Source organism: Coffea eugenioides, chromosome 2 (assembly GCF_003713205.1).
Source record: "Coffea eugenioides isolate CCC68of chromosome 2, Ceug_1.0, whole genome shotgun sequence".
In the NCBI taxonomy this organism is placed as follows: Eukaryota; Viridiplantae; Streptophyta; class Magnoliopsida; order Gentianales; family Rubiaceae; genus Coffea; species Coffea eugenioides.
Window position 1 is genome coordinate 1,097,031 of NC_040036.1, and position 23,956 is coordinate 1,120,986.

At 37.6% G+C, this 23,956-nt stretch overlaps 5 protein-coding genes and 1 long non-coding RNA gene across 12 annotated transcripts; 3 read left to right on the top strand and 3 right to left on the bottom strand.

Annotated features, from left to right (window-relative positions):
- The first annotated feature begins 389 nt into the window (after nt 1–389).
- On the top strand, nt 390–6,477 carry LOC113762860 (putative aminoacrylate hydrolase RutD). The gene is made up of 11 exons (XM_027306477.1): nt 390–613; nt 708–906; nt 1,439–1,521; nt 1,994–2,094; nt 2,577–2,672; nt 3,068–3,121; nt 3,853–4,001; nt 4,102–4,219; nt 5,371–5,458; nt 5,814–6,007; nt 6,113–6,477. The coding sequence occupies exons 1-10, from the start codon at nt 493–495 to the stop codon at nt 5,996–5,998; spliced, it is 1,194 nt and encodes a 397-aa protein (XP_027162278.1). The 5' UTR covers nt 390–492; the 3' UTR covers nt 5,999–6,007; nt 6,113–6,477.
- Nucleotides 4,208–7,327, bottom strand: LOC113762861. Of its 2 annotated transcripts, XR_003467274.1 has the most exons (4): nt 7,133–7,327; nt 6,861–7,044; nt 4,443–4,741; nt 4,208–4,296 (listed from the first exon to the last, which is right to left on the bottom strand). It is a non-coding gene; the product is annotated as an uncharacterized LOC113762861 (long non-coding RNA). The 2 variants fall into 2 exon arrangements; XR_003467273.1 differs by having other exon boundaries at nt 6,861–7,327.
- A 1,442-nt stretch (nt 7,328–8,769) lies between these two features.
- LOC113761959 lies at nt 8,770–10,350 on the top strand. Of its 2 annotated transcripts, none has more exons than XM_027305168.1 (4): nt 8,770–8,913; nt 9,668–9,740; nt 9,816–9,865; nt 10,057–10,350. In XM_027305168.1, the coding sequence occupies exons 1-4, from the start codon at nt 8,849–8,851 to the stop codon at nt 10,169–10,171; spliced, it is 303 nt and encodes a 100-aa protein (XP_027160969.1). In that variant the 5' UTR covers nt 8,770–8,848; the 3' UTR covers nt 10,172–10,350. The 2 variants fall into 2 exon arrangements, with proteins under 2 accessions (XP_027160969.1, XP_027160968.1); XM_027305167.1 differs by having other exon boundaries at nt 8,772–8,913; nt 9,810–9,865.
- A 435-nt stretch (nt 10,351–10,785) lies between these two features.
- LOC113764161 (protein ABIL3) lies at nt 10,786–15,241 on the bottom strand. Of its 5 annotated transcripts, none has more exons than XM_027308241.1 (10): nt 14,919–15,241; nt 13,874–14,010; nt 13,258–13,340; nt 13,023–13,173; nt 12,099–12,198; nt 11,912–12,004; nt 11,772–11,811; nt 11,612–11,700; nt 11,367–11,509; nt 10,786–11,173 (listed from the first exon to the last, which is right to left on the bottom strand). In XM_027308241.1, exons 2-10 carry the CDS (start codon nt 13,976–13,978, stop codon nt 10,994–10,996), a joined length of 984 nt encoding a protein of 327 aa, XP_027164042.1. In that variant the 5' UTR covers nt 13,979–14,010; nt 14,919–15,241; the 3' UTR covers nt 10,786–10,993. The 5 variants fall into 5 exon arrangements, with proteins under 5 accessions (XP_027164042.1, XP_027164038.1, XP_027164041.1 ...); XM_027308237.1 differs by having other exon boundaries at nt 11,772–11,838; XM_027308240.1 differs by having other exon boundaries at nt 11,772–11,814; nt 14,919–15,240.
- A 5,520-nt stretch (nt 15,242–20,761) lies between these two features.
- Nucleotides 20,762–21,974, top strand: LOC113762261 (protein RKD3). The gene is made up of 3 exons (XM_027305635.1): nt 20,762–20,853; nt 20,991–21,549; nt 21,810–21,974. Exons 1-3 carry the CDS (start codon nt 20,762–20,764, stop codon nt 21,972–21,974), a joined length of 816 nt encoding a protein of 271 aa, XP_027161436.1.
- An 833-nt stretch (nt 21,975–22,807) lies between these two features.
- LOC113764179 lies at nt 22,808–23,956 on the bottom strand. Its single transcript, XM_027308261.1, has 2 exons — nt 23,477–23,956; nt 22,808–23,193 (listed from the first exon to the last, which is right to left on the bottom strand). Exons 1-2 carry the CDS (start codon nt 23,671–23,673, stop codon nt 22,953–22,955), a joined length of 438 nt encoding a protein of 145 aa, XP_027164062.1. The 5' UTR covers nt 23,674–23,956; the 3' UTR covers nt 22,808–22,952.

Genomic DNA, 23,956 nt, shown 5'->3' on the forward strand with positions numbered 1-23,956 from the left:
CATTAACGTTGAATTGGATTTTGGATCTGCTAAGTGCTAACTAACGTTATTTTTTGACAAAGAAAAAAAAAAGTCATAGTACTAACATTTTTTGACTTTGACTTGGACTCCACGCGCAGCCGACCACCATCGTATTCCTAATCTCCCACTAAATCACTCCTTATCTGCCACGCGTCTCAGGTCCCACCATCATAAAACAAGTACTAGTCTACTAACCAAAACCAGATAAAATACAACCAAAAAAAGAAAACAAAAACGAAAACGAAAACAAACAGCAGCATCGGAGAAAACAACACATAATCTTTTCTATTTTTTATTTTTAGCTGTATTAGTTAGTGATGGTACTTATAAAAGAAAAAAAAAATAGCATTCCTCCTCGTTATGTGGTGTTGTTTCCTGGAAAATAAACATTCCCTCCTCCACGTCCGCATCTCCTCCTCCTCCTCCTCGTCTGCTATCTCTCTCTTTTCTCTCTGTTAAATTCGACCCAACATGCCATTCTGCGAGGTCAGCTCGTTCCAGAACGGTTCAGAAGCTGCCCCTGGGGATAATGGAATTAAGATTTTCTACAGAACTTACGGGCGAGGTCCAACTAAAGTCCTCATGATCATCGGTAAAAATTCAAAACAACAAAAGATGGAAGATATTAAAGTGTTAACATATATAATTATTGTGGGTCGATGATGATTTTTCGCTTTGATTATTAGGATTGGCGGGGACTCACACTTCATGGGAACGGCAAATCAGGACGCTCGCCGGTACCTTGACGCCCAATGATGAGGAATCGCCGGCCGGCGATCAAACCCCTATCGCTAGTCACAATGAGAGCCTTGGAGTGGAGGTTTGTGCCTTTGATAATCGTGGAATGGGTCGCAGCTCCGTGCCCACCAAAAAGTCAGCTTACACGTGAGTCCTCAAAACTCCTTGTTCCAAAACTCCAATCTTTTTTAGCATCACAACCCCCATAGATATCGTGGGTTGATTAATTGATTGTTAGTTTCTTGACTCTCTGAGATTCTGGTAAAGACATAGACTTGTGATGGATTTTGGTTTTAATGGCCGTCGAAGATGTAAATGGTGTATTTTTGTGATGATCATCCGTTCCATGCTAGAAATTCTTCCTTTCTGCTGTCTTTTTTTTTTTTCCTTTTTTTTTTTGGGGTTCTGAGAAAAATGATATAGGCAAAGCGGCAAACCATTTAAGTTTCTCCTGTTCCTCTTTCCCTCTTTTTGTGAAATAGAAAAATGAAAGCTTTCTGCAGATGGTTTTCATTTTTCCTCCTAAATGAGCTGCTGAGGTTAGTAAAAAAGTGGACCTTGACGCGTTGGAACTCCGAATATACAGGGTTTTAGGTTTTAATTCTTTTACTTCAGCTGTGTCGAAGAGGGTGCGGATATATTCTGAAACTGATAGTATTGTGGAATGGTTATTGTGCAGAACGACTCTTATGGCAAAAGATGCGGTCGCTATAATGGATTTTTTGGGTTGGGAAAAGGCCCATGTATTTGGACATTCAATGGGTGAGTCCATGAGTGACAACATTACTCAGTCGTTTTATTGATTTGTTTCATTTTTGGTTTTCCCTGAGCCCCTTAATGTCAGTTGTGATTTTAAGATAGGTTAATCAACTTATTGGAAGGATTGCTTACAAAACAGAAATATAGTTATTGCAAGGATAAGATTTGGTGTGGAATAATAGGGTCGATTTTCAGTTTGATACCAAATTTCAAAATTGAAAGAGGAAATGCAGGCCACCAAACACAACAGTTCTTCTTGAAAACATAGTTGTTGATAACCTGGAGGTATATTTTAAGTAATGTCAGACATGCACTTCAACTGAGCTTGTCATGATTTCGATTGTTCATTGTTTTAATGATGTGGTTCACTTCACTGGGAAATACTCCTATGGAACTAGGTACTAGTGTTAGGATTCAGTTCTGCTCTAAGTGGCATATGAGTTCGCATGACTGAGTGAAGCTGGGATATATGTAGGAGGTATGATTGCTTGCAAAATGGCTGCTATGGTCCCTGGCAGGGTATTATCACTGGCTTTACTAAATGTGACGGGTGGAGGTTATGAATGCATTCCAAAGGTACGTATCCTTTCTGAGCAAATGACAAATATTCTTTAACCCTGCAATCTGGTTCAATGATGTGTAACCATTATGGCGGTTTCTTATCTTGTTCCAATCTGTACAATGAAAAATGCAATCTTAGATTGTTTCTGGACACCTCCTTTAAATCGTTGAAACAAAAGTAATTCCCCTCTGAAACTGTTTTGAACATAATCTCTCTCTCTCTCTCTCAGCAAGTTTACCCTGGGGGGGGGGGGGGGGACGGGTTATAAGCTCTGCATTTCTCTTCTTTCTATCCAACAGTCAAGTGCAAAAGGTTTACAAAATAGTTGCTATGGCCATCATTATATCCATCTCCCATTGATGAACACTTTTGTTTGTTTAGTTGGCTTGAGATCAAGTGATTCTGGTGGCCACTGTATTTGATTTCCAGCATCAATTTATGATTCTAATATGCAGTACAACCATGTTGACTGATAAGAACTTTCCCTATTTTGCAGCTAGATCGTCAAACCTTGTCAATTGCAATCCGGTTTTTGAGGGCAAAAACTCCTCAGCAGAGGGCAGCTGTTGATTTGGACACTCACTACTCAAAGGTTACCCTTCTTTTGCTGTTTTATGGTTTTTGTTTTAGAACATTTTTCTTGTATTCATTTTTTCTTGGTTTTGAAAGGAAGTTTAGCTAGACTAGTTGAGCAGTGAGTCGGAAAACTTCTGCCAAATGTGGACTGGTTTTTGGTTGGTCTAGTTTTCGTTGTTGAAATTAAGATAAAAATTGGGACAGGAAACTTTGTATATGATTCTATGAATTTTTCTTTTGCAACTTTTGAACTTTGCCTCCTGTTAGGTTATCAACTTAGCTTAATGGTACAATGAAAAAGTTCCTGCACATTTTTTAAGGCTTGTTTGGTTTTGTTGATGTTAGAAATCCAGGGTATCAAATAGTGTCACTGAGATGATTGACATTTAAGGAAATGTAACGTCTATGCAGGAATATCTTGAAGAGTATGTTGGCACGCAAACCAGAAGAGCAATTCTATATCAAGTAAGGAACAGTGAGCCAGCTTGCCTTTTTTGCATGACGCTTAAGATGTATTGCAGTGCATTTAAGATACAACTTCAGCAAGTTGGCAGGCTTTGCAACCAACCAATGGCTTTTGTTGACTTGCTGTAAACGATTGCGTGATTATCAACCAGTGTGTTGTTCATGGTGCATGATTGTTACCTGTGGTTTAAATCATTTTCAAACCTTTACACAAGCAATATTTGATAATCCAAATAGGGCATCTGTTTCAACCAACAGAGAGTTGGCAGAGTCTTAGTCTGCCATTTTACTTGTCCTTTATTTCAAATTGTCTTAAGGTCTAATCATTCTTCCTGGTGGATTCCCTCAAGGTGGTAAGGAATAGGTAGGAATTACTACCTATTCCTTTTCAACTTTTGTGCAGAATAATATAGTTGACCAGCAAACTACTAAGATGTTATGGTTATCCTCCTGCATTTTTTGCTCACTCAAACCTGGGATTAATAACTATCATTGGCTATGAAGCAGTTGGCCGTATCCAAATGTTTTGTAATTGTATATGTATCACAATATTTTTGGTTTTCTGTCATTTTCTCATTAACATGTTACGCTCTTTGTGGCAATTTTATGCATGATCCACTTTTCTCGAGTTACTGATGCCATAATATGTGGCCATTACTTAACAAAGGTGAAATTACAGTATATGAGTAAAAGCTGTTAGAATGGCAGACTTATTTGAGGCCATTTTGCAGGAATATGTTAAAGGTATATCATCTACTGGCATGCAGACCAATTATGGATTTGAAGGTCAAATAAATGCATGCTGGACGCATAAGCTGACGCTTGCAGAGTTTGAAGCAATCCGTGCGGCTGGATTCCTAGTATCAGTTATCCATGGAAGGTATTATTACTGTTCACGGCACAAGAACTTTACTTGTTAGTTGCAATTTTACCTGAAAGATCTCTACTTAGCAAAACTGAGTAGTCTTTTGATGGTTCAGACATGATGTCATTGCTCAATTATGCCATGCAAAGAGGATTGCTGAGAAATTGTATCCTTCTGCCCGAATGGTAGAACTTCATGGGGGACATCTTGTCAGTCATGAGAGGACTGAAGAGGTAGAAATTCTTTTTTTGTAGCTGAGAATGGAAAAAGTAGGCTGAAAATTTGTTTTGAAACCAGGTGCCATATTTCCCTGCCAAATCCGACCAAAATTAAAATTGAGAGAGAAAGAGAGAAGAAGAAGACGAGAAATAAAAAATGAAAAACACTGAGGCACTGAAATGAGATGATAAGCATGGAAAAACTCTGGCTTAGCTTGACTGGTGGTGCTTGCATTACCTGGATCTTGCTGATGTTATTAGCTGGCTGATGGCTTGTTCTGAAATCCATAGTACCTGCAGATTGTTATGAATTTTGTGAACTATAAGAAGCCAAATTGGGAAAGACATTTAATTGACTGACCAAACCGGGGGAAAAAGTAGCTTGCCTGGTCCTTAAAGGCATTAAGCTACCTATCAGCCATAGGTTGGGCCGGCCCGGCGATCGAACTGGCCATAGAACTGGGCTGGGTTGCTAATTAAACCAGTTAAGCAACAAACCCCCGGTTAAATCGCTAGTCAACGAGCTGGCGATTCAACCTGTGAATTGAAAAAAATCTCCGATTAAACTGCTAATTGAACCACTAACTTAAAAATTTTACTATTTTTATAATTTAAAATATATTATTATATTATATAATATAACTATCGTGTAATCCGCAGTTGAACCGCTCCACCCATGATTGAACCGGTGACCCGATCACCTCTCCGGGTTGAGCTCCTTGCTGGGTTTAATAATTATGCTATCAGCTACAAAACTTGTGTGATCGTCTTATAATTTGGAATTAAAATGTCACAAGGCTGAGTTACAATGTTCTCTGTGTGTGTGTCAAAATAATGATGAGGCACTGTGAAGCAGCTAGAAATTGTTTCAAAATTCCATTCTCATGCCGAACTTTGATTGTATGAAGTGCTGGTTACAGGCTTAGTTTCTTGTTTCACTTTTGAGATTGTAAGTAGAAAACCATGCTTCCACGGAATTCAATTACTGGTGCAATTCACTTCTTTTTTTTTTTTTTTTTTTTTTCTGTTACTTGTTGGGAAGTTTACTCAGTATTTCGTTTTAGACTGTTGGCCTCCTAAAATTCTATTTTTTCCTGAACTGGATGTGTGTGATATGATCAGTTTCTATTTCTTGCTCGAATCAGTAACTTCATCATTAACTCCAGGTCAATAAAGCTCTTCTTGAATTGCTCAAGGCATCAGAAGAAAAATTAAGCACACATGATTGGACAAACTTGCCCCTGAAAAGCTCTGGTGAGTATTTCATGTTATCAGAAGAATAATGCAACACTAAGTGACTTGCTCTAAACTAAGAAAGGATCCATTCAGACAAAGATTAAATATGGATATAAAATATTGGCATTGTAGCCATCTTGCGCTATGGAGTTGTACAAAATAGCAATATTGACAGCATACCATTTTTCAATTTTGAAACTAGGCTGGCTCGGATATAATAAACGTAAATCTGTTGAAACTTGAAACGGGGTTTGCTGAAGCCTAAGTTTAGGTGTCTCATAAAGGGCCAATAGCTGTAATGATGGTGTTTAAATGTTGTCAACTGGCCTATTCCATTAAATTGTTTCGTGCTTGTGTGCTGACGCTTTTTCAGGGTGGATAAAATTTGGGAGAATCAACTCTGAGGGAGGAGCTAGTTTGAGTTTCATGGTTGACCTTGTAGGAAAGCTTCATGCCTTCTTCTTGTACCTTTTTGGCCTCCTCGTGTTGGTAGCGGAGTACCTGAGAAGATCTACAAGAAGTCTAAGACCGGCCAAAGTAGGACCTACCCTGACATAGCTAAGAGAGGTGAGAAGCTTGTTTACTGGTAATTGTCCTATTACCTTTTGCGGTGCTGATATGTTGATGGAGATGTACAAGCCTAATCGGATCTCTTTATATATATATCTGCAGGGCATTTGATTATTTATGAGCTTCTGGTAACGCGGCTTTTCACTAAAACAAGCAAAACTCGCCTAATTTATTTCTTGGTTAATCTAAGAAGATCACAAGGAGACAAAAAGTCGGCCTGGGTACCAACAATGACCATAGTCACAGTTTTGTTCGTGGAGTGCAGCAGGGAAGAGAAAAATGAAACAGCCAAGTTTTAGGCAAGATGATTGTAAAGATGGCAAGGCAATCATAAACTGGATGCCTTGCATTTTTTCTGTGCTCCTGTTTCAGTGACACCTCAATCAATGGTCAGGAAATATTACTTGTAACTGCATGTCCATTTTACCGTGTACCTGATATTAATACAAAACTGTTGATTCCTCGTCTTCTCATGTCTATAAACCAATGAAACTCAAAGAATTCTGCACAGTATCAGTTAGGGGAGTTCACGTATCAGTTGAAGAAAAGATTATTCCATTAAACAGCGTTGGATTCTCTCAACACTAATCTCTCTTTTTAACAGACGGAGACAGAGACGCTCGGAGACTCTTTTTATTTTTTTAACTTATTCATGGAATCTCTCTCAAGAAATTAATCTAGAGGACAAATCCGATTCATCATACAAGTACATGAACAAGTTTAATGGTCAACAGAAGAAGCTCAGAACGATGCAGCAAATTAGACGCAGTGTCTATGTTAACATTAGGAGAACGTTATAATCCCGAACTAGTTAGTACTAATATTTTCTTCAGGAAAAAAAAGAGGATACCTGGTATGAATTTGACTTGGGTCATCAGTGCGGATTAATCTGGCGCCTCAAGCGTCATCTGATCATCTTCCGCAGTCTCCAAAACCGAAGGCAATCAAATTGAGAATTGGTTGGAAAGAACATACTTAGAATTCTCGAGCATCACTTCGCTCTCAAAAGACTCTCAACTCAAGAGCTCGTTGAACTAGACTCCGGCATGAAGAGAAGGGATAAATACTAAGACTCGTGATTCACTTTGAGACCAAACAAAATTTGCCACGAACATGACATACCTTTCTAAGTATGATCACCTGAGCACCCAGTCACTGACCCAGAACCGCCAACTCATAATATGCTCGAAGAAGAAGAAGAAGAAGAAGAAGAAGCCACAAATGATCCTCAAGCTAGAGACTTGGATGAGTAAACAAACATCGGGAATGGGGGAAAAAAAGAGGAAAAAGAAAGGGCTTCTTCATAGGGGAGAGACGTATGAATAATGGCGTGATCCGCAGCAATTTAAGTCGGGGCCATTTCAAGAAATATACCGCGAGGATATTCTTTATTGCCAACCACTAAAATGCATCCAAACAAGGCAGTCCATTACAACACCTAACCTAATGCGCGTAGACCCCTTCTTTTTTGGCGTCACTTTCGTTTGTTACTCCGGCGCTCAAAGTTTCTTGGTGGACTGGGAATCCAATCCAATTAACGATAATCCAATAAAGCCAAATGCACTAAAGCAACATCATTATCCAAAGCAGTACATATTCTCAATCACGTCAAGCAGTTTTTCCTAAAATCAAAACAGTCGTCTAGCAAAGCCGTCCATTAGATCAATCACTTTTCACATCCTGCGCCAGCATTTCCAGTTTGAGGATGGGCGGCACAATTGCAGTCTCATTTGTTAAGTACTATAAAATGTACTGCGTCTAACCTTCGGACAAATTGACTTTGCCTAACCGAGTCCTAGTTATCCGAATTAATTTGGGTTAATTTCTTCTTTTACCTTCAAGATTTATGGGGTAGGAACTTAGTCTTAAATTTTTTTTCTTTTCTCTCCAATAATCACTATTGTGGTGGGCGTTGCCGGCTATTTTTTTCCCCAAAGCCAGAAGACTAGTTTTTTCGATCTATATAAATAGGAAGACAGATAACTTGTAAAAGTAAGCCCAAACAAAAAACAAAAGTAATGAAACCACTTTACCAGTTTTGCTTATAAATCGTGCTTGTACCGGGGGAAAATAAGAAGGAAACTTGCTTAAATTAACTACGCTAATCTGCGAAAACAAATAACAAAAGATGCATGCAAGGTAAGAATCATCCCAAATTTTCTCAAAATCAACTTTTAGGAATGTTCTACGATACCTTCTGGATGTGATATCGTTACGTTTCAATTCACTATTGGATGTATTAAAAGAGAGATATCAACACTTAAATGGTTTCAAGAGTTTAAATTATTCAATTATATGGCAAAAATTTATTAGATTACAATCATGGCTTATGATAGAAAGGGATGATAGAATTTTCCATATATTACCGAGAAAAGAGGAAACACGTGTTTTTTTCATTATGTAACCGATTGCTCGTATGTAACCGGCAATTTTTGCCTAGCGTGAGACTCCTCGTCATGAGGGTTTAATCATCTCTCTATCCTCAATAATTTTTAGCATTTGACCAGAAGTTATGAGGGTGGTGAAAGTCATTTCTCTAACCTTTTTAAATTTCTAAAAATGATCGCGCATGTGTGGATCACATGATGGATTCAAAGGAAAAATTTGTTAGTTTATTAGTTTAATTTTGAATTTTTACTATTGATAGTATCTAAATTATGAGGGAGTTATATATAGATTTTTAAACTATAGGAGGTTATGTACTTACGTGATAAAACACCAAACTAGAAAGGGGTCAAAGGTAATTTATCCTTTTCTTTTTTGAACTTAATCAACAAAACATTGGCCGGCTTCTGTTCGGAGGCGGAAGTAGGAGACCAACTTGCCCTAGGAATAAAGATGGAGGTTATCCCTTCCGACGAAACAACGGTAGATACTGTCCTAACCAAATGGGATTTCAGTTGGTCAGTCTCTCTCTTTCTCCATCTGTTTCTATCGCTCTCTTGTTTAGGCATATAATACCACATCACTGCATAACATTGCAGCTCGTGCTTGGGTTGGGGAAGGTGCTATGCTGCACTCCAGCGGAACTAATTTCTAACTCGTCCCGTTATTATGGTTCCGTTGATTCAAATGTAATTTTTTTTTTTTTTTTTTTATAATTTCTGTTTTGATTCGGAGATGTGGATTGGGAGGTGTTTACTTCAACCCTACGCAGTTTACTTGTGTATGTCTAATTTCTCAATTCCCGCAACTCTGGTTTCTTGAGAGACGCCAGTTTCACAAAAACCTTTTTTTTTTCCTTGTTCCGAAGAGAAGATTCCCCTCTGTCGTATTTTGGCTGATTTAGACTAGGGACTAATATTTTGTAATACATGACTATCGCAAAAGAAATGAAGGGAACTCAATCCCTTCTGTTACTTATTCTAAATTTACTTGCAGGTTTGGAGTATCTTGTTTATGTTTGACTAAATTGCTGTGTATCAAAGAAAGTTGTATTGTGATCAATAGTCTGTTTAATATTGGGTATAAGCAATTAGGCAGGGGATTTTTGGAATTCATTATGATAAAATTACTTGATTGTGATAATAAAAATGAATCACGGCAAGTAAAACAGAATGGGATTCATAGATTAGATCTCTGGATGGTAATTAGCAGCACGAGCATGCATCAGATACTTGCTGCTTGTTTAATTGTGTGGAAAAATGTTAAATGCAGTGACTTGGAAGTAAATTATGAATCTGAAAGAAAAGTTCGCATTGTCTACTCAGCATTGGATGTAGATAAGGAGGTATGGTGATGTCTAACTCTTCCCATCAGTTAAATGGTTTAACATTTGACTCTTTTAATGGTCATATAGTTGCAGCCAGACAAGGTAAAGCGCGAAATGTCAGTCTCGGATGGAAAGCTTTTAGTGTAAGCTCCTTACCATTCTTTTGATCAAGACTTTGGTTCAGATATCTTCTGAAATGCTTGTGAACATGTCTGCCAATCTATCTATGTTGATGCTGGAATCAATTGAGTGCACACCCCCAATGCTTCTCGTAGTTTGTTATCCAAATGACTAAGGTGTGTAGGTTTAACGTGATTCAGTTTATTTTCTACAGGCATTTTGAGGCAGTAGAGCCAAGATTTCTGCGGGCATCATTTAGTGCATTTGTTGATGTGCTGACTCTTGCCACGAAAACCATAGATGAATTCGATCAAGGAGTGGAAGTTTGACATTTATGTCCACTTGGATCAATTGTATTATCAAGTGAAGCAGTTTAAATTTGTGTTCCAAAACAATGCATCAGATGCGAGTTTCTTGTTAAATCCCATTTGGCTATCGGATTAGAGTTTCTGTTATTTCTGTGCAAGTTTATAAGAAGATATTAAAGAGACCCTTATAATTTATCTTCTGGCTTCAAGTGTTTTGTTTATAGGCCTTATTGTTCTTGTTGCATTTTTATCTGGCTGAGGAATTAGTAGTTTAGGAGGGTTTAGCACTGAACGCGCACAAAACATACTAGCTTGAAAGTGCATTTCTTGTGCTTATATTCCCCGTAGAGGACTTAGTAGTAGTAGTACTTTTGACGGGCACTGGCTGAACAAGGACAAAAATTAGCTAACTTGAAACTGCATTTCCACTGCTTATTTTCCCAGCAGAGATGAAATCTCGTACTGCCTACATAGTCGCAAATATAAGCATGTCTACGCTACGCTACTCGCAATATTCATCAAACCAACAGCGTTGCACCTATTTCCCTTTTCCTCTCTCTCTCTCTCTCTCTCTAATAAAAATAAATAAGCCATTGCCGCTTATACCCTTTGGTGCATCCTTGCTGGTACAAAAAGGGGAAAGGTAGTAATAATATGATTTAACTCTTGCTGATATCACGGTATCTATGACACAACATATTTCTGCTCAAGCAACTTAAAATGGTAGAAAAGAGAAAAAGAATACTAGGAAGTGGGAACAGCTAGCATTACAAAATGGGCGGGTGTAGCAGGGAAATATAGAGCCAGGTGGGCGACATCTTCCTTTTCCGCCAGTGGGTGGCATTAGTATTCATCTAAGTAAGTATATAGCATGTCGTCTTTCTTTGACTTTCTTCGGCTAAGCAATGCCTTGAGCAGGCGTTTACTTTTGCTAGAATTGTGATCAGTATCTCTGGGATCTTTGGGACTCCCTCTTTCAGCATGGAACCTCATTGAAGCTGATTTCCGAGCTTCTGCAGGGAACTGGTAGAGACAAAAAGCATTTAAACAATAACAAACACCAGAAAACATGAAAGCAAACTAATAATAATTAAGAATTCTGACTACACTTGATATTATTGTCTTCTTGTTTGGGACAGGAGATCAAAGAAGTACAGTTTGCTCTAGGTTAAAAGGAAAGAAACTAGTGAAACAAAAGAAAGGATCTATCAAATACCTGTCTTCCAATAGAAGGATTGGGAGTGGTTGGTCGAGTTGGATTTGGACTTGTTGGCCTAGATTTCTTTGGAGTAGTTTGTCGACTAGCAAGAGATCCAGTGCGTAAAAGGGGAAATCGATGCGGTGAAACTGTTCGCTTTTCTGATCACCAAAACAGTCCTTATAAGAAACCAAAACAAATGATAAAATATTTTACATAAGAAATTAACAAGGAAAATAGATGAGAGTTGATTATGAGAGAACCTGATTCCTTTCCAGGAAAAGTGCCTGAGAATGAAAAGTTTCCAGGTTGCTGAGAAAGTCGCGGTGAAGGTGATGGAGAACGCCCATTCCTGCAGCAAGCATGATCTGGTAAATTAGATGTTTCAAGTTGATGAACCACGATTAACCACAGGATTATTACCTAACTGCAGATGATGGGATTTCTCTAATTGTCGCTCGAACTGCTGTTGAAACACAATTATGTTGTGCTGAAGAGTTGCTCAAACAACACAAGTTACAGAGAAAATAGCAAGTCCAACAGAATCGTAAGCAAGAAACTACCATTCCTAAATTGATGCCAGTCATCTTCATCATCCAGGCTACATCTTTGTTGATGCAACCTTAAATGATTGACACCGTTCATGCTCTCTGCAGCTGAACAAAAAATTTGTAGTTGTTAAACAGTTACGATTGAGATGACAGAAAAGAAGGGAAATCAAAAACATGAGAATAGAGATTTTCTATTTACCGGTCAATATGTATCTTTTATGGTATTTCGGAGTATTTATGACCAGTGACTGCTGTGAGAGACCCTCACGATCAATATAATCCTGGCAAGTCCTCAATCTCTGGAAGCACAACAAGAGAGCAAGAATCAACATATCCACATTTTCATTAAGACCTATGGTTCACTTTCTGGCCCTTGACCGCCAAAACCTTGTAATTTCAAGAAATCTAGTTCAAACTGAAACATTAATAGGAATTGCAAAATGCATTTGACGCTTGATTTTGTACATCAATCAATACCACAGCCAAGTAACTCGTTGTGCCAATTGGAATGCCATCATGAAGAATGTCTATCTATTAATCTGTCCCCTTCACAAATCCCCTCTGATCCTTTTGTATTGATATGAAAAGACAGGATAAATTGTCGAAGAAAAATGTAAATGTAAATTTTTCATTTCCAGATTTACTGATAACAGCTTAATGCAAAATATTCCTATCATTCAAATGAATTTTGGCAATGAATCATTTTCTGTCAGCAAACTTTCTGGATCGTGCATCCAGGAATCTGGAAGACGTCAATCCTCCCAAAATGATGTCTTTATATAACAACATTATTACTCCTACATAGCCAATTTCAGGAAAGTGCTGCAGTGACAAATATCTGTTATTAGACATTTTCAGGTGATGCATGTTGGATAAACAGTAACACGATGCCTGCAGCCTCTGCCTTCTCCGCCCAAAAGTATAATAAGGAAGAAAAAGCTAAGCAATTTTTCTATTCCTTAATGCAATCCAATTTAATCTAAGTTTACTTAGAAAATTAAAGTAGAACACTGCTTAAGATGGTTATGCATTTCCAAAAATGTTGAAATTGGAAGGTCAAAGTAACAAATTTAAACGATGCAGGGAAACAGACTATTTGGACAAAAGACGCAACCCAACTTACCTGCTCAATGCAAGATACCCGAAGCTCAGTTCCAGAAACTTCATCAACCTTTTCATCCAAGAGATCATTGACCTTGTACGACATAGAGCCCAAATGATCCACAGTATTTACAAGAGCTTTGATTGCATAATCTTTCAAAGTATTTACAACTCTGTGCAAGCAGGATATTTCAATTCAGATGAAAATAAAATGCCATGATTATGTTAAAAGTTCTACATAACAGAAAGTAACTCACATTTGTTTTTGGTCATCACTGGTATATGATAATTCAAAATACTCGGCTGCAGAGTATAATTGTTTTCTCAGATTCTTCAAATCCTATCAAAAATCATGCCATAAGATACATAAGTTTTCACAACCAAGTCAAAAAAGCTAAATAGTATGGAGTAATAGCCTTGGCATGGAAGCACAGGAATTAAGGATTATCAAGAAGCTCGAAGTGTACTTGACAAGATGCATGAATGATTCAACCATACGCATAAGGAAAAAGGACAGACAAATTCCTTACACTTTTTTCTTAATTACAGACCAGGAAAGAGATTATTTAGTAAAAGAGTTGCCCCTTTACTGTGTAAATCCAAGTTTCTAACAAATCTAGCCCCAAACATGCATCAAATCCAGCAAGCTCTCTTGTAATTTCATTAATCTAGTATTTTCAGATTTTTTACATATACATCACTAAGATATGTGTATTTCCTTGCAGAAAGATAATTTAGTCCCGTAACAGAAACTTTTGTTTCTTCGTGTACATATGAATGCTACTCCGTCCTTGAAGAAGAAATTTCCATTTAAAACTTTCTCGCTGTGAAATAACTACTAGAAGCCAAACCAATCAGGGATCAAGAAAGTACCTTTAGACTGTCAGAGAAGACCATGCTTTGCTGCATAGAGGCCTCATCATAGATGGCTGGTTCTCGAGGGAGAGTAACTGAAGCAGTTGAAGTTAAAGCCTCCATTTCACAGCAACAGAAGCTAAAAAGTTCTTATCCTGAAAACAAAATCCCGATTTTAGTTCTCACATGGGTCATCAAGTGAAGTGTTCTCATTGTTTTTTGAGCTCTGCAGTGAAAAATCAATCAACATCTTGGACAATAAATTCAAAGCTTATTGACAGAGAGCCGGAAAAAAAATGATTAAAAAGAACATGGAAAAAGATTTTTGCCACAATAGAAAATAGACTAGACCCCTTTCCTTTCATTTTATTTTTCTGATCGTTCTATTGGCTGGATAAACGTGCTAGAATCGCATTTCAGTCTCGAAAAGCAGCTACGTGATTCAACGGACCGACCAATACTATACACAAGACAAAGACTGCGAGAAAATCAGCAATGTCCCTGGAAGACACTTTCCATTTTATCTTCAACTGAACAAGAACTAGTATATTTCAAGTCTCTTTTCTCTCTCTTCTTTTCCCCTTGTTTAGGCCGCGAAATAATCCTGAATTACAAGCTTAATGATAAACGAAAGATAACTGGAATCCCAAAAGCCCATCTTGTCCAGAAAAAAAACTTGATCATTACACTCCTATTGTCCCTCACTAAAGATATTCCTGCCAAAAGCATCCGAATTCCTTAAAAACATCAAAAAAGTTGCAAGCTTTGACTGTAGAAATTTGAACAGATAATAGACATCTAGCTACTTAATTGGAGAGGGGAAAAAAGATAAGAAGAATAAACTCAAACAACACATACTTCAAAAGCCCACAATTTTCCAATGCGAAGGTGTTGGAAAGAATCTAGTAGTCACCGTAAAGTGTTAAAAATCAAATCTTTCAACAACCAAGACAGGAACAAGTAATGAAGCAATGAAGAAGAACTTAATATGGTAAGTAAATTGGTACGAGTATTGTAAAGCATAAGCTTTGCCTTGTTCCAAAGCTATAAAAGCCACACCCACCTTCCCATTAAGCTTTGTTTGATCATGGGGAGGGGAGGGGAGTGGAAGTGGGGCTTCAATTTTCTTAAAGGGAGGAAAGCAAATGAGACATAAATAGGCCCATTCTAACTGACGGGACAAATGGGGTTCGGTCTAAAGATTTTGACTAAACCAAAGGGAAAATTGGAAAACGACAACTTGTGGGTTGGATTGTATTGTGGAACGGTGTACTATTTGGAGGTGGGGAAAGTGGTTTTGAAGACAGAAGAGAAGAGGAGAGAGCAGGTGAGAAGAGAGGGAGGGAACCGGAAAAAATTGGAAGAGGATGATGGGATTGGACAAGAGGGAGGGAGCACCATCAAGGCTACCCACGTCTATTTGCAAGAAGAATTTGGAGCATCTCATTATTAATCCCAAGTCCACCCCTTTTAGTACTTTTTATAAGCTGAAATTTGGGGGTCAGGGGTCTTATCTCTTGAGCCCAAGTCCTCTTTCTAATGATTGCCGGTTTAGTGGTTCCCCACTAACTCACTTCCTTCTCTCCAGTGTCCTCTGCTGGGCGAAAACTCATGTACTAAGATGCATGGATTTACAATCCCTTCCAGGTCTAAAAAAGAGAGACTTCAGATCAGAGGGTGCATTATCCATCTCTCTAGTTTAAATGGATTTTTTTTGGTAGCTCCATATATAGCTCAATTGGACTTTGGTGGGATAAATGATGAGGGAAATTCACAGATTTATTAAAGACGAAACTCCAACAAAAAATAGAAAAGGATTATTGGATGTAGGAATAGGCGGCCCCAGGCAGGCCAACCAAATGTTTGTTCAAGCTCAAATATGAATTGCATCCATCAGCGACCGCACGCTCTTTCAAGGCACGCCAGCGGCGCCACACAAAATATATTAGTGAAATACGTACTGCTCCACTCCCACCCCCAAGGACAAGGACCTCCACCAACACGCTATTTCAAATTTCAATTGCTCTCATTGACCCATTTACACTCTATACCAGCTACCATCATACTAATTCATAACACCATAAATTTGTTAGTGCACCATTACATCGTATCGTAGTATTAAGGGATAATATCAAAAACCTCCCCTAAGGTTTTTCTCTTAATATCACCTGACACTTTTAAGGTTTTAAAAATACCACTTACCTTCCTTACTTTTTGTCATTTGTGTGACAAAATTTTTAAAAATCCTAAATTACCCTTCTACTTGCTAAATAAAAGCTCTCCTAGATCGCTTTGTTTACTTCAACAAAACCATCATTTAAAAAATAATTTTTAGCAGTACTACCACATCATAATGTTATAATCCATAAAAATATATATTTGAAAAATAAAAAAGATATTTGCCAAGAAATACAGTTGACTAGTTTAATTCTATATGCTCAAAACCAATTTCTTATGAACATTATCTTTTTCTCCAACATTTTCTCAACTCATGCCCAAACCTTTAAATTGTACTGATTATTATAAAAAATAAATCAAAATAAACAAATAAATCATATCCCGTTATATCATAATTATAAAGAGTAAAAGATTACAAAATTCACTTTATTATAATTTACAAATATAAAATTACATAGTCATCCAAAAAATAAATAAGAGAGAATACTGCAGAAAAAAAAATGACTTTTGTTTCCTTTTTTTATAAAATATTTAGCTCCATTTATTTGATATGTGAATTATATTTGAAGTGAGAGTTAATATAGTCTATTTGCAATTACTATGGGAGTTAAGTGATGTTTTTGAAACCTTAGGGAGTCAGGTGATATTAGGAGCAACCTCAAGGATGGTACATGATATTATCCCTAGTATTAATATATGAACGAACCAATTAGGTTTTCTCACCTAAAATTTTAACAAGTCTTACGTAATTGGCTATAATTGAATTTTTATTTTATTAAACACTTAGGCACCAAAATTTATTGTTTTAGGTGAACTGCAAAGTGTTTTGATAAATGAGGAGTGTGGTGAATCCAATCACTAAAAAGGCGTTGGATAAATGAGTCTGCAAAATCAAAATTAACTACTTGAAGATGATATTTCATAGACGTATTTAAATTACTAATACACATAAGACGATGAAATCCATAGATAGTTAGCCGCATTTTGATGTTTCAAACCCTAACCTTTTTTTTTTTTTTTTTTTTGTAAATACACTAAAATTGTCTGGCTCAATTCTAAATCAAGAAACTATTTGTATATGCTCAATTGCGGTGGTTCAACAATGTAAAACTTTCGTTGCTTGGAGTCTCAACTGTGTCGTGACAAAAAGAGTGGGGAAAATGAAAGGTAAAGTTTGGTGAACCCTTTTCTTTTTTCTTTTTAATTATTTTTGGCTGAATGGAAAAGGCGTGGTCCGCCCTCTAGACCAGCACTTTTTGAAAAGCATGACCTTGGAGGCAATCATGGAGAGGATCATTTGACGGCATAGTGGTGGCTGGTTGGTAACGTTAGCGTCCACCACAGTTCAATTTGGTGAGCAGTGGATTAATTCGATTCAATCATTTTATATTCATATAAAAATAAATTTATATTTAAAATCAAATTTTAGTAGGTGTTAAATATATATATTTAAATTTCTTATCAGTCTAATAATAATAAAATGCTGTTATTTGATGTCAAACAATATGGAAAAAAATAAATATAAAAACAAGTAGAATTTCAATTGACTCATAGATTTTTTTTTTTTTTATTAAACGGTAATATCTACTCTACTCCTATTCATATTTTAACCTATGCTAGAGAGACGGAATGCCCAACTGAACTAATTGGAAAATGGCAGAAATTAAACTACCATCGAACCAGACGAGTGCACTATGCAATTGTATGCATTTTGAAGAAGCCACATATAGTGGCACAATGATGATGGGAGGCAAAATTTAAACTTTTGACCTCCCACCCCACCAAAACTTAAAATCTTTAGTGGTGGCCAACAGCAAAAAGGGCCATTGGTTGAGTCTTACATTTATAATTGGACATACTCATACACACACGCATTTCTGAAATGGATATAAATGAGTTGGTTTATTTTGATCCATTTATTAAATTTGTATAAATGGATTAATAAAATTATATCCATTATTACTCAACTATGATCCGTTCGAACTACCGATTTTGACACTTCTAGGCTGGCAATAAGTGACCACTGCACGAAATTGCCGCTACAAATGTGATAATACTAGTAGTAAAAATTCATCTAAGCCATCAAATAAAGAAAGAAAAACCAGTGGGTTTTGTAGTTAGTAGTAATTCAGAATAGCTAAATGTCATTTTAAGCTAACCTAAACTGATTAAATTGAAGTCCCCATAACATAAAGAAAGAAAGAAAGAAAGACTTTTGACAGTTTGACCCACTGTCATATTGGGGTTTAGTATCCGTCAAGCTCACCCCCCCCCCCCCCCGGGGGGGCGGCTCTGCTTTGATACTTGATACCTATATTACGTCAAAATGATGATACTAATTTGTATCAGCAGTGAGAGCTTTTAGTCAAACAATCAAGTGTAGTAGTTTGTACGAATGAGATATCACAACTAGCACAAGCCAGAAGAGTTTTTCTTGCTTCCTAATACCAAGTCCCTCCTCTCCCTCTTAATAAGAATCTATCAGAAACAGTAATAATAGAAACATGGAGAGGACCCACAAACAATTCGAGCAAGTCAAGTGAAGTCTGACTATTTCACCGATCTGCTTCCAAATTGTGGGACTCGACTCGCAAAATCCAAACTCCTACCGTGACTGGGGAGACAATCCTCATACAATGCTAACTAACTCGTAATTTAATTCAATCAGTGCCGCAAATGGTGGTGATGGAAGTGAAGGGTCCCACCCCTCTTATCCTAGAACGGCTACTACTGGAATTCAATTCACACCGCACCCATTGATTTTGATCTACTATTGCTTGCTGCTTGATGCTCTCCATCTGGCCCAGAGCCCAATTACCAAGTCTACCGGATGGACTCTAAAACACATCTACTCTGGATTTTGGGCCGCAGAAGGACTTACTCAAAGTCTACGACCATATATTTGGGCTTCTCCCCTCTCGGTAACAGCCAGTCGGGTATTGGGTTTATGGCGCTCGTTTTAGCTTTGCTTGGCTTTATTTTAGCATTTTCCGAGCAACGCTATAAAGTGGGCTTCTTCGCTTTTTCTCTTGTTCACTGATAACTTCCATCCCCTAGAAAAAAATTTTTTTTTTAATAGGAGAAGGCGAGATTTAAAATGATAAGAAGTGAAAGAGAAAAATTTGAATTTAAGATCTCTAATTATTGAAATCTCGATCTTAGTAACCAAACCAAATTTAATTACGTATAAAATTATTCAAAGGAAACAAAATCTTAAACATCAATTTAATCATCTAGTTGAAGCTCGTGAGTCATCGGGAAACAAAATCTGAAATTCCCAATTCACATTTAAGGCTTTTATAAGAACTTAGGAACGGTGTGTAAATCTCTCGAAGTGTAAGAAATTGAGAGACACAAACAAAGCGTGATTTATCCAAATTAGAGTCCTTTTGAATTACAATTTTTTGAAAAAATTAGTGTAGTATATGAGATTAAATGGTAATTAAAAATATATAAAATGAATATTCACTTAAAATTTTTTTAAAAAAAAATTCCCCAAAATTTAGCCATCCGCCCTGGCTGGCTGGCTCTGAAGACTGAAGAGGGTAGCGTACACCGTACAGTGTGGATGTGTGGGTGGAAAAAAACCTTCAACGGTTTCAGATAGCGGCCGCCGCATTCCGATACCCGGACTTCGATGCTTATTAACTGCGAGATTAGACGTGGGTAGTATAATTAGTTAGCAGTGTGTTATGGCCAATTTTCAAGAAATGACGGCTCAGATTAGAGGAATTAATCAATTAATGCATATTTCGAAGGGAGGTTGTACTGGATAAGCACGATTTCCCTCCTCATTTAACTCCATCCGCCTCGTTAATTGTAAAGTGTAACCTACTCCTTAAATGATCCAACAATTTTGGAATTCATGCATTAATCTCATACATCAGGTAAGGTTAATATGCATGATAATCCACTCATCCATCTATTCTCAGCTTTAACCAATTCTATCTTCTTCTCTTTTTTTTTTCCCCCTGGTTTTACTGTTGACAATCTGGAAATTCTTTTCGAATTGAATATTTTAAAGGGAAAACATTTACATGGACATCGTCGCTTTAATTTAGACGGACCACGGGTTGGACTTTTGACCATGCAATGATGCAAAGACATGCATATTGATGCCTTTTTTTTTGTTTTTAAATTCAAAGATATTTATCGATAAAAAAAAACCATTAATCTTATTCAAAAAATGCAAAGAACATACTGGATTTATTTGGATTGAGATGATTTCAGATAAAATAATTTATTTCATAAATTCTAATCATCTTTTTATCTTTTCGATCACCAACTGTCTACTACTGATCGGCTGGAATGCATAGTTAGACATCTGAGCCGTCTTTTTTTCTTCTTCTTTTTTTTGCTTGCTTGTAAAATTTAGAGTTGAACAGAGTCAAAAAATCTAATTTTTTTTTTTAATTAAAATGTAGTAGTAGACTAGTAGTAATGTACATGCACTTTTTGGAATGTACTTGGGAGTTTGGCATGTATGTTCATTCGTGTTTAACATTATAAAGCATTAAAGAGACATTGCATGATGCAGCCCCTTCTGTAATTGGTAATTGGTAATTGTTCACCATTAATGCCTTATTTAAGTTGATTCCATAATATCCCTCCTGTAACTCCCATGATCATCTGCACGAACTCCAATTTTTCTCCACCACAATTTATACGTACCATGTTAGCTACTTCTTCAGCTTTTCCCCCAGCCCTGCTAGCATTCCCTTGCGCAGAATGAATCCCCCAGCCCTCAGCGTGGTATACCAGCTGGAGAACCTCCTTGCATCTGATGGATCTTTATATTTCGAAGAACAACCACCTTCAGGGTACGTAAGACTGAGGATGGATGTCACCAAAATTATGAATCTACTAGCTATTTTGATCGATGTGTCTAGCTATTTTACTTGTTGACGTAATTTTTCACGATCTTCTTAATATATATGCATTTCTTGCTTTCTTGCAGAGCATGGGAACAGTCATACCTTGCGTTTCCTGAAAGCCTGGGGCAATGCCCATCGGGCATATGTAACTGTAAAGAGCCATTCCATGCTTGGAAATGGAAGAATAATAGCATTCCATGCTTGGAAATGGAATTCAAGGATTTTGAAGACATTTGTGGGGATTTTGGGTGGCACTCACCGCCAGACGTCAAAGAACCATTTTTTGAGGGAGACGTCAATGTTGTCGATGCTAAACCGCTGAATGCAGCTGGAGAGATACGTGATCAAGCGCTGCTCGAGAATGGTGAGACTGTTTTTGCCGAAGCATCTGGAGGAAATGCGGTGTGCTCGAGATCGTCAGAGCCCTTGGTTTCGGACGACGGGTTGGTAAGTGGGAGGTACAAGTCATCGGCGCTTGAGGTGGATGAGATTCAAAAGTACTTTGATGTTCCAATTACAAAAGCAGCTAAGGAACTGAAGGTTGGCCTCACTGTCCTGAAGAAGCGATGCAGGGAACTCAACATCAGGCGCTGGCCACACAGGAAAATCAAGAGCTTGAAGTCGTTGATTGACAGTGCTAAGGTACCATCCAGGCTAGCTGCATGCAGTACTCCATCCTGATTAGTACTGAATCCTGAACACTGAATGGATAAAGGAATTTATTTATTTTTTTTTAAAGAAAAACAGAGGACGGAATAAAAGTTCCTCTCGTTAATTCCTCCTCCTCACCTTCTAATAAAACAACCCAGAAAACAGTATGGAAACTGTAGTATGGTTAAGTATTCAAACGGGAATTACTGAAGTTTTAAAGAATGTTGCAGTAACCTTTTGAATTCTTGTAGGAGTTGGGATTGACAAGTGAGATTGAAATGCTGGAAGAGCACAAAAGAATGTTAAAGGTGCTTCCCGAGATGGAACTGACTGAAAGAACCAAGAAACTCAGACAAGCATGCTTCAAAGCCAATTACAAGAAAAGAAGGGCAATGGCTGCTGCTGCCATGGCTTGACTCTACTCGTGATTTTTAGTTTCCTTTAGATTTCAGAACGTAGGATTTATCTTTTAGATTTTGGATCTTAGTTTCCCTTTAGATTTTCGAATGTAGGATTTGGTTCAGTTTGTCTTTTGAATTGAATATTCCGAATTAGCTTTTTATTCATATTGCTTGCTTGGGACATTCTGGTTGAATTCCTTGTTCCTCCTCTCGACATGGATATGAACTGCACAAGGCCCAGTAAGTAAAACCATCGTTTCTTACCAAAAAAAAAAAAATACCATCGTTGATCTCCTGATGCACAAACAGGACATCCATCTAGAAATTAAAATGCTAGTACTGGATGAATGTAGAGGTTCAGGTTCAGTGAACAATTCATATATCCAGCCATATATGTACTCGAATATATATCATGTTTGTGCATGAAGAGAGATTAGATTTTTCTGGTTAATTCCTCATCCTGTTTGTAGTTTGTACACGTGCATGAATATAGCCAATAGACACGTATACGGCCCAAGATATGCAATGATTTAAGTTAGTATACGGTCCAATAGACACGTATACGGTCCGAGTTAGTTTGGGCTTACTCTTAGATTGAGCAAGTACTTGAGGTAGGATTGGATTGGGCTTAGTCTTAAATTAGCTTGGAGAGAAGAAAATTTCCATTGGTTTCTTCTTCTTCTTTCTTTGCGCTGTTCAAATCGTTCCACCCGGTTAAACACGTCAGAGAATAGGATATGGATACATTTCATGGAACTCTCAAGAAGTTCATGTGCAAGTCATACTGTCGTAGTAGACTAATAAAAGGACAAAAATACATTTTTGAGTCAGGTTTCCAGAGGATTAATATACATACATATGGAGGGTGGGCAGCATCCATCCATGATAGTGTCAGCAATTTTGATATGCGATTTTGTTTGATTGTACTAGATACAAAAATCCTGCTACATGGGAACAAAAATATGAATTTTTAGTTTTTCCCCATAATCAGGATCAAGAAATCCGATGAGGACGTGAAATTAATGGTGGCCTTTCGGTAGAGATATAGTAGGCGAAGTTAAGGAGCCCCAAAAGGCACAGGCAGGTTGCATATTCCATTTCCTTCTCTTTGGACAGAGTACTGAAGCCAGCTGCCGGAGATTCCCATTTGATTTCAGCCGACTGTTTGATCCTTCTTTTGTCCTTGTCTTCGTCTCCACGGGAGCACTTGCTTGAAGCTCCCATAAATGCCGGCCTACAGCGGTATTCTACTGAATTAGATCCAATATTGTTTTCTTTAATTAACAATTAGCTAGACGTAAAAATACACACAACGTTATACTTCTAGACGATGTCCCAGTATATTAAACAGGAGGGATTCATGTAAATTAGCAAAAATAAAGTAGAAAATCAGAAGCAAGAATTTTTAGTTTCCAAATGTAGATCAAAGATCAACTAGCAGGGAAGTTAACAGTTGATCACAAGGAAACTAAAATGGATTGTATATAATATGTTGAAGAGGGTTGACAGACACTTACGATGAGGTTGGAGCTGGCATGAGAGAAACTCGAGAAGCTGCTTCTCCTCTTGATTGTCCCACGACTTGTTGAAGCGAAAGAAGTACAACCAAAACTGTGATCATATCCAGCAGAGAAGGAGAAACTGCCATCATTGGTAGTAGCGTTGTTCTCCTTGTAGCTCCCCCATTTCCAAGAAGCGAATCTCTCCTTATCATTGATCACCTTTCTTTTCCCAACAACTTCATCAATGGCATCATGACGATGTTGTCGGTACTTATTGACATCTCTAAAAATTTCATCCTCCAGGCTCCTGAAAGACCCTCTAGTTTTAGGCAAAGAAAATGCGGAGCTGCGAGAGAAGGATGGGCCGCCAGCGCCATGAGGATAAGGCCCGTCGAGCACCGTCGTGGGAGAAGAATCGTTCGTGACTGGGAATAGTTGTTTACTAGGAGGATGATGGATGATATTGTGAGGAGCAGTACTAGTATTATTCTTGTT